A 9,674-nucleotide genomic window follows, 5' to 3' on the forward strand; every position below is an offset into this window, starting at 1 on the left:
ATTATAAATAGATAGGTTTTTAAAAAAAAAAACTACTATTGTTATAAATAACACATTCAATTGAACTAAACTGTGCATGCCTATTTAAATATATTTACACATGCCTTGTGTATATACATATATATTATTCATGCCTTTGGTGTATAGGATGCGAGCAGATTTTGACATCAAATTTTGGGGATAAAAAAGCGCGTCTTATACATAAAAAAAAATACGGTACGTCTCGAAAGTCATAAATTTCACAATTCATTGAAATTTTTTAAACTGATATCTATCATTAAGTTTGGAGAGCTAGTAATTTCACTGTTCATTAAAATTTTGAAACATACCTATCATAAAATTTGGAAAGCCATTAATTTCTCTGTTCATTAAAATTTTTGAAATATATGTCTCATAACATTTGGAGTGCTACTGACTTCACTATTTGTTAAATTTCTGAAATGTGGTATTTATCATTAAGGTTGAAAACCTGTTAATGTTATCAAGTTTTCTGAAACTAGGTTTTTATCATAAAGTGTGGAGAACCACTAATGTCATTGTTTCTCAAGATATTTTAAATGTTGTCTGTTTCATGAAGTTTGAATATCTATGATTCAGAGTAGGTATAGGCTGTGGGCTGAAATCTGTAGGATGCTTAAAAAGTAAATGTAGTGGTCCTTGTTTTGGGGGAGAGATTGGTAACCTGATTTTTGGCACACTAGTATTTGAGGTTGGTGCCCTTCAAAATCCAATAAGCTCCCATGTTTTCGTTTGAACATTATTTTTGGAAGCTTTTTTTGCTTTTTCCAGCACAGAAGAAAAGTATATCTTCTAATATTTAGTTAAGAAGTTGTATGATACATAAAATCATTTTACTTTTGGTTTTTTAAATATGTACTAGTGCATTACCCACAATAAAACATATAAATGTTACACGGTTTTACAATTTGACTATGTACAGACATTCTATTGATGAAATCGAAAAGAAAAATTAAAAGTCCTTCATTTTTAGGTTTGAAAATTTCAATTTCTTCAATAACTTTAGAACTAATATAAATATGTTACTTTGGTTTAGACTTTAAAAATTTCCCCAATCATTGTACATGTAAATAGAGAAGTGGTTAAGGCTCTTTCATATTTTGATTTTGAGTTATTCAATACATTTTGACCATACCATATAATATGATTATTTGAGCAAAACCAAAACCAAAAAAACAATAATTGATGAACTTTATATTTTTGGTAAGTTTACTGCTTATTTATATAATTTTTAAATATATCTGTCTATGGTTCTTACTTAGCATGTATTAGTTTGAAAAAAGAAAAGTACCTAAGTATGTGATTTGTGGCTTCTTAGCAACAAAATAATGTGCATAGCAACCAGACTGAATATCATAATGTATGCATTACATGTAATGTATATTTAAAAAAATAAAATATTTACATATTATTCAAGATAGACACACTGCAATATATATTATTATTCATGTATTATGTCTTTAATTTCATGACTTTTATACAGATTTTACTAGTGATTGTGCTGGTATCAGTATAATTGTCTTTACTCATGGTTTTATATTAGTCTGATTTTTCAAACATTCCAGTCTCTTTCAAAATTTGACATAAGGCTAAACATGGATGTCACTTATGTGCATGCAAAGCTGCAACGAACCTTGGAACCAACAAGTGAATGTAAAAACTTCTCTTCCATGTAAATGATGCAAATTTACAGAAGGATATATTGGTTCCTTTTAGTTGCAGTGACATCCTGGAAAGAAAAAAAAAGTAGCAACCTATCAATTTATGCATATTCTTCAGAAACTTGTATGCAAATGTGCTTACCACTGGATTAAACATAGTAGAAAGGAGACTTTAATGGTTTATAAATTGTCATGTTATGTTTAGGCTAACAGTTTAGCACACGTATCTTGTGTGAATTACTCTTGATATGTGGAAAGGAGTGGGTTCAGTATCATCTAAAGATACTGAAGGAATAGCATACATGTATAATTGGAAGTACTAGGCACCCATCTTTGATCAGTTAGCAAATTGGGACATGTATTTAGTCCTAGTGTCCACCCTCCTTCATTGCTATCCACTAAACAATCACAACCAGAGGTCAGGTTGCTTCGTTATACAGATTTTATATTTCTTTTTTTCAAATTTACCAAATAATGTATTAAAAGTTTAATGTTACATAATATTGTGTAAATTATATAACATTTGTGAAGCTAATTTTTCTTTGGGGTCATTCACAAATAACATAACCCTTTTTTAACACCAACAGATAATGCTCTTCTTGGGGACAAGCCTTTGGGTCATTATTTTAATGCTTCCTCCTTCTCTGGATATTGGAGTTCATGCGAGTCATTTTGGGGAGCACTTGCATTCAAGGGTTGGTATTTCTCAACTCCCACATACTGTGGCAGATCATGCTTTTGATTATCATCCTTTCACCTTCCCTTATTTGTACTCACAGTATTTGTGTCACTTCTCCCTTACTGTGGATTGGACCCTGATAATTCCATTACCTTTTCCTGTATTTGCCTTACTTTGACCATGCTTCTCATGTCAGGGCTGGTGGGGGCCAGATTCCTTCAATTTGCCTATGCTTAGGGGTTCTTGGCAGGCGATCTATGGGTTCTGAAAGTTGTTTCAGTAAGTCTGATTCTCTACTGCCATTTATCTTCCCTGTTGTCTCACAATCTTGTTTTCCTTCCCTCCTCCTCGTGTTCCCGTTTGTTTTTGTTTTTTTTCTTCACCTGATTCACTCGAGGGGCCTTTGTTTTCACTTTTCTATGAATGTATGGCTGATTCTTGCCTTCTCACAAGTCGACTCAGTCCTACATCCTCAGTTTCTTCTCCAGGACACTGTCATGATGGGTTTGCATGTCAAAGTGGAGCAATTGTTCCTCGCACCCATACAATTTTTGGTTCATCTCGGGATGTATTTTAACTCCCTCCTCCATCAGGACCTCCCACTTCAGTTGTGAGCTATGGAATGTCTCATATGCAGCATCTCTTCCTATCCTTCTCCTACTGTGTGAAAGATTCTTTCTCTTTTGGAGACATGGGCTTCTCTCAAAGCCCTCATTCCTCTTGGTTATGCCATCATGCATCATCATCAGTGGGTTTGGATAGGCCAATGGAGCCTTATTCGGGATCTCTACTATGACATTCTTAATCTTTCTTCTCCCTTACAGCCCGACTTTGACTGGTGTTTGGATCCAAACATTATTACTGTGGGTGTTCCTCTTCCTCCTCCTCATTTGGAATGTCATCTTTTATGGATGCTTCTTTTCCAGTTGGCGTATGTAGCTCTGTACTTGGGAGGTTTCAGAGCAGTGGTCTCTTTCAGAGTCCTCCATATCCATCTTGGAACTTTTTGCTGTTCGTCGGGCTTTCCTCCACTTCCTGCAGGCTCCTAGGGGCTGGTTCACTGACATTTTCTATGGTAGTCTTGTACATCACCTGGCAAGAGGCACTCAGTCACCAGACCTCAGTTTTGTTGCATTGAATCTCCTGTGTTTTGCTGATTGCTGCCCCATAACTTTGACGGCATGTCATTAATCCAGGTGCCCTGAATCTATTGTATGGTCTTCGAATATACCTGTTTTTTGGGTTTTATGTACCCTATGGGTTGTCCAAGCTTCAGATGTTTTTGCCACTCTTCTCAATACATCACTTCCCCAGTATTGGTCTCCTGTTCCTTATCCTCTGGCAGGAGCAGTCGATGCTCTCAGTCGGGATTGGTTGGGTTGGTACCTACATGCACATCCTCCTATTTGTCTCCTCCCACATGTCCTTATCATACTTCAGACCACACCATGTAGTATTTTGCTGCTGGTTACTTATTGGCTGGCTCACATGTTTTCCACTGCTGCACCGGTTTTTGGTGTCACCTCTCTTTCTCTTCCTCTATCTGACATTCCTCCACCAATTACACTAGCATGCATCTTATGTCTGTATCTGCATTCCATCTTCATGCATGGCTTTGTCCAGTCTCTCACCTGAAGGGCTAGCTTCCTTCATTTTATGTCCTGTTTTTTATTCCTCTATGGTGGTTTACATATGTATGTGGTACACATACCACTTTTGATCTGTCCTATGGAGTTTTAGTCCTTTCCATCCTATGGTTCCTCACATATCATCCTTTTTGAACAAAGCCTTTCAGTTTCCTCTGTTATCTACTACTTTTTGGCTTACCAACTTTCCTTGTGTTCTCTAATTGCCAGTCTTAACCATGTTCTTTTATTCCTTCCATTTTTCCTATCCTCCACACTCTGCTTCCCTTTCATATTTGCACCTCTGTGTGGTTCTTCATGTTTTTCCCTGTCGTCCATTGGACCTTTTGTCAGTATGTTCTTTAAATCTTCTTTCCTTGAAGTTCCTGTTGTTGGAAAGCAAACATTGTCATTCTGATGTGTTCCTGATTGATCTGCACATCATTTTTGTTTTGTTAGCTCCTATGTTTTCCTCTTTTTGTATCGTTCCTTTATGCCCAAGACTTCGGCTACTCAAGAGGGTACTTCTCCTTTCACACCTTTTTCCCTTCCTTCTTTTCCACACCTTTATGACTGATGCAATCCCACTCACCTCCTTTGCCCAGTCAGGGCTCTTTCATGGCATATGACATACTGCTCCTTTCATGGTTCCATTTGTATCTTCTGTGAAATCCTTACCTCTCCTGGGACCTTTTTTCCTTCCAATTTGAATTTGCCAGTTAATTTGCCTGGCATTTTTCTTTCCTTTCCCCTAATGATTATTGCCTTTTTCATGTTTTCTTCCCATCAGATTTGTCATCTTACCATATCCCTGGCTGCACATTTACATCTTCCATTGGGGGACATCATCAGTGCTGTAACTTTTTTATCTGTGGGTGATAATACTCCAATCATTTTCTTTTTCTTTGAATGGGCCTTTATTGCATATTTGGATCCCACACTGTGATGAGTGTTGCCTGACCAGTTATACCAGTCTTAAATCTACATTGTATGACCTGTGTTCATATATCACACTAGATGACTGGGACATAAAGGCTCTTCTTATCACGGACCTGATGTACAATTCCAGATGCTGCCAGGTGTTGGGTGCTCAACTCCATCAGTGTGTCCTCTATACATCAAAATACAATATCATAACACGTCACAAGGTCATGTTACACACACTGTTGAGATGGGGTGTTCTGCAGGACTGCTTGTAGGTATACTTCATGGTCTGTTGCTTCATAAATATGTTCGTTTTGAACCGTACACTCATGGACGAACATGAGTAAAGCAGACAGCTACAACTGCCCATCTCTGATGATCTGTGGCATTGAGCCTCTTCCTTCCGTGGATCTGATGTACAATTCCAGATAGCACCAGGTGTTGGTTGATTTACTCTGTCGACATGATCACTCTGTTTTTCAAAATAGGGTATCATGGTCATCCCTTGCACTATCTCTGGTGTTGTGGTTCTCCCATTTCTCCAATGCAATTTTTTTCCCTTCTTCTTCTAGTGGAGTAGGGGAGTCCTTGGCACTTACCATTTCCTAACTACTCATCCCGAGTGTGCACAATACCACTCAGTTGATGATACCCTCCTCCTATTGCAGACTTTACAATAAATTCCCAATGCCACTGGGTTTTGTACTGGAGATGCAACCCCAAATAGTGGTCCCTCTTCCTACTGTTCTCTGGATGTTGGTTCTCAGTGGATCTGGTGTTGGTTGTAGCTGGACGTGACACATGAATTTCCACATGTGTAAGGCAGGGTACCTTCCTCCTACCATGGAGTGAGTGAAAAATTCTCAATGCAGCTAGGTTTTTGGACACACATCTGGACTTTCTACCATCTGCCGGATGTCTGTTCCTTGTGGATCTGATTTCGGTTGTGTTGGAGATGCATGCATGCAGAGGTGGGTTCTTGGTACAGTAGGTCCTCTTCCCTGCCGGTACCCATTTTTGAGACGAAAGGTAGAGGACCCTCTTCCTACTGTGGACCTGATGTACAGTTCCAGATGCTGCCAGGTATTGGTTGAGGTCGAAGTCCCATTTATGGTCTGTTGTGCCCTAGCCACTCTACACCAGGGGTCCTATTATTTCTGTAATTTTTTTGGTAGGGTACCTCCATTTTTCCACCTTTTTTGGGGACACATTACTGAAGGACAAAGAATATACCTAGCTCAGAAGTGGTATAGTCTCCAATGGGTGTGTTGTTTTTAATTACTTCTTACACCCTATGGTTTTCCTTTGGGCACTTCCTAAAGGGGGGATCATCTTCTCACCGGTCCTCCACTGGATCAATGTGGGATTCTAGCTTTTTAATAGAGAAGGTAAGATATCGTATCAGAAGTTAACATTTTCCTAAACTGAAAATGTATTTTCAATTGGTACCTCATTTTTTACCCATCCTCCCCACATCCGGTGTGGTTTAGTGTGATCTGACCAATCTTGAAGTGGTTAACAGCTGCAAGATTAGAGAGGGCACTAAATACAATTAGGGTAGTGTTGCACTCCTCTTGGTGGAGGGTTGCTGCATAGTTATTTGCATGTTAGCATGCAGAAATAAGTGAGAGTATCAAGGCTAGTGGTGAGTGAAAATTTGCCCTGATAGAGGGCAGTATAAGTCGAGAAAGCAGAGGCAAGTATCTATTGGAAATACATCTTCAGTTGGGGAAGATGTTAACTTTCATTACTTATAAAAAAAATAATAATAATTGAAAAGTAGAATATATTTAGTTTTATGCTGAAAATTTAATTAGATGAATCTTTATCATCTGCTACCAGTTTTTTAATAATATGTTAAATCTCAATGTTGTTAAATTCTGATTGATTTTATAAAATTAATAAAATATTCAATATGTGATTTATTGAACATCATGGTTGACCTGTTCTTAAATTTTGGCAGAGGGTCCAGCTGTAGCAGTATGCTTATAAATGTAGTGTACCAAGATTTGTTTAGTTTTTATAACTTCTTGGTTATATCTGTTCAGAAATGGTCTCATAGTTAGTGATGTTGGATTTTGTATAAATGGTTTTTGCCTCTCTATTTGTGGCTTTTGTGACACTGTGGTACTTGAGCAGAAAATGTATTATGGAGTTAAACTAAGTTCTCTTGATTTTGACAGAGTTGTGATAAAGAAGGAGATTGGGCACAATATAAAACAGATTGAAAACAATCTATTAAATTCACAAAACAATAAAAGGTAACGAGTGTGTATATACGAAGGATAGCACCTTTTTCGATGGTCAAAAACTCTGAAAAATCTGCAGATCTCTGTGAAGAACATTATGTAGATCAGTTCCAGACTGGTAAAACATAGCAATATATGTATATGTATTCTCAGGGCGTATGCTCTACCTACATCATTCCAATCAAAAATAGATGTTGTATCCTCATGGTATCACCTGACCTACCAGTAGAAAAAAAAGTTGCTGCTTGTCTTTACTTATGTGTATACTTTTAATACAGTAATCTTACTTATGAGAAAGTACACATGATACCATAGATGAAATAACCCAGAATAATATGGAACTAGGCTGAAAGAGCTTAGCCACTTCTTTGACCAGTGTTCTACTTTAAATCTACGTATACATTTATGTAAGAATGTTTAAAAAAGTTTTATGTGAACTTCAAGATGTCACTTTGTTCAATAAAGGTGGTAGATAATATCTTGTACACATATATGCTGCAATATAGTTGATAGTTTGTGCTTGTTGAGCAGAAATTGTGATTACTCATCAGAACAACATTGGATGTGTTATTTTAAGGGATTATGTGTTTGTAATTCTTATATTCCCATCTCAGATTCTGAAATGATCTGTAGTCCTTGTGTTTAACTTAGTGACTACAGCAAACTGATTATTTATTTTTCTCATCTTCCACAGGTTACATAGAAAAAGTGATGAAAAGGCTATTTGACATCCCAGAAAACAAAGAAACCAGAATGTGGATTAAGTCTAACAGCAACACTTATGACTATTTAAGCAGCAAAGACACTGCTATTGAGGATTCAATCATCTGTCAAGGACAGGTATTTTTTTTATTTCTTAACAACAAAAAAAAGAAAGTAATTTCGTTTATTTTGTTTAAAAGCAAAATGAATGTTATAGAACAAAAATGTTTAATTTTCTAGAAGTATTTATATTTGTCTCAAGTTTGAAATTGTTTCTGTTCTCTAGGTTTTGGTCATAGAAAAGCAGAATGATGATGGAACTTGGCCGAGGCAACTCAAAAGGTAAAGTTAAAAATTAATGTTTTACTCTTCTTGATTTCATTCATATATATATAAAAAAAAGCAGAGAGAGAGATTTACTGTAATGTTTATAAAGCCTGCTTTTCCTAAGAATATTTTTCCATGATTTATTATTTCTCTGTTTATTTAACTAACTGTTATATTACAATCACAAAGATACATGTGTTAATAGTGTGCCAAACATAGAAATGCTGGAGCAAAAAACTGTCTTTAAGTAGCATATTGTTAACTTTGTTATTGCCATTTCGACCTGAAACTCAACTTGAGATTATATCACTCTAAAAAAATAGCACATAAAAAAGTATAAAAAAACGTCACTAACAAGGCATTAATTTTTTTATATTTCAAAGAGATCTTAATTTGCAACAATTATTATGCCCAGCACAGATATACGACTTCACCATCCTATTTGACAAGTGCAAAGAGAGTATCAGAATAATTGAAATGGTAGTGTACCTCAGAAAATTTAGCCTGTTTCACCAACTGCCCTAAAAACTTGTTATTGAAGCTAAACACAAACAAGGATTATAATTAAGAAAAAAAAATATATAGATCAGGAAAAAATAATGATTAACATCAAATCTGTTAGGTGAAGGTGCTGAGGTAAGCTAATATTACCTGGAAAAAAGTGCAACATTTTTCCTACAACCAAGTCAAAGTATGCTTATCGTGGCCGTTAACAGTATTACATTCAAAATGTAATTAAATAACTTTGTCATAAATGTATGTCAATAAACTTGGAGTGAAATTATAGTTTATAATTCAAGTTTTTATGTTATCTAAGTATTAACTTTTTGAAAAAACCTCAGTCTTCATTTTTCTATGTCAAATGATTTGGAAATGTTTATAACCAAAAGAAAGAGCAGATTCACCTGTACATAAATTTACATTCAGTTTTCCCACTGTTATCTTTCATTCAAAGAAGATTGCTTGGTTTTTTTGATCAGATTTAGTGTTCTGAAAGGTGACAATTTTTTAACCTATTTATAGTTTACTTAAAAGGTCAGTTAAATTGTAGTTTTTGGGCATTCTATTCTAGTGCCTGATATATTTTTTGTGTTCTAAAATGCATATATGAAAGCTACATGGACTTTTTTTTTTATACACCCAAATTTGTGACGCACTGAGGCTTAGGGGAGAACATCAAATATTTTTTCTTGAATTCAAACAGCTTGAATAGAAAATGGGTATTAGAAATCCTTGTTTTTATGTATATTTTTTATTTATTGTTATATGCTTTTTAAAAGTACTAAGATGCAAAAATTATAAACTTCTCAGGTTAGCTTAACAACACTACCAAATAATGGTTGGAGACGCCTTGAGTGGGTAATGAAGAAAAACTTTAATATAAGTTTAACATAACAGCAAATATACAACGTTTCGACAAGGTTTTGTCATCATCAGGTACGAGTAATTTACACTGACACGGATATATATATATATATATATATATATA

General features: G+C 35.6%; 1 protein-coding gene across 3 annotated transcripts in view; it reads left to right on the forward strand.

The window, feature by feature from the left end:
- LOC106468303 (ubiquitin carboxyl-terminal hydrolase 15-like) overlaps positions 1–9,674 on the forward strand; it is a 43,926-nt gene that overhangs the window by 11,310 nt on the left and 22,942 nt on the right. For all 3 annotated transcript variants that reach the window (XM_022396644.1, XM_022396645.1, XM_013928721.2), the window contains exons 5-6: positions 7,851–7,996; positions 8,145–8,200. In XM_022396644.1, coding sequence (XP_022252352.1) covers positions 7,851–7,996; positions 8,145–8,200 — 202 coding nt within the window. The remainder of the gene's footprint in view (positions 1–7,850; positions 7,997–8,144; positions 8,201–9,674) is intronic.

The sequence above is a fragment of the Limulus polyphemus genome, unplaced genomic scaffold (genome assembly GCF_000517525.1).
Source record: "Limulus polyphemus unplaced genomic scaffold, Limulus_polyphemus-2.1.2 Scaffold2957, whole genome shotgun sequence".
NCBI classification, from domain to species: domain Eukaryota; kingdom Metazoa; phylum Arthropoda; class Merostomata; order Xiphosura; family Limulidae; genus Limulus; species Limulus polyphemus.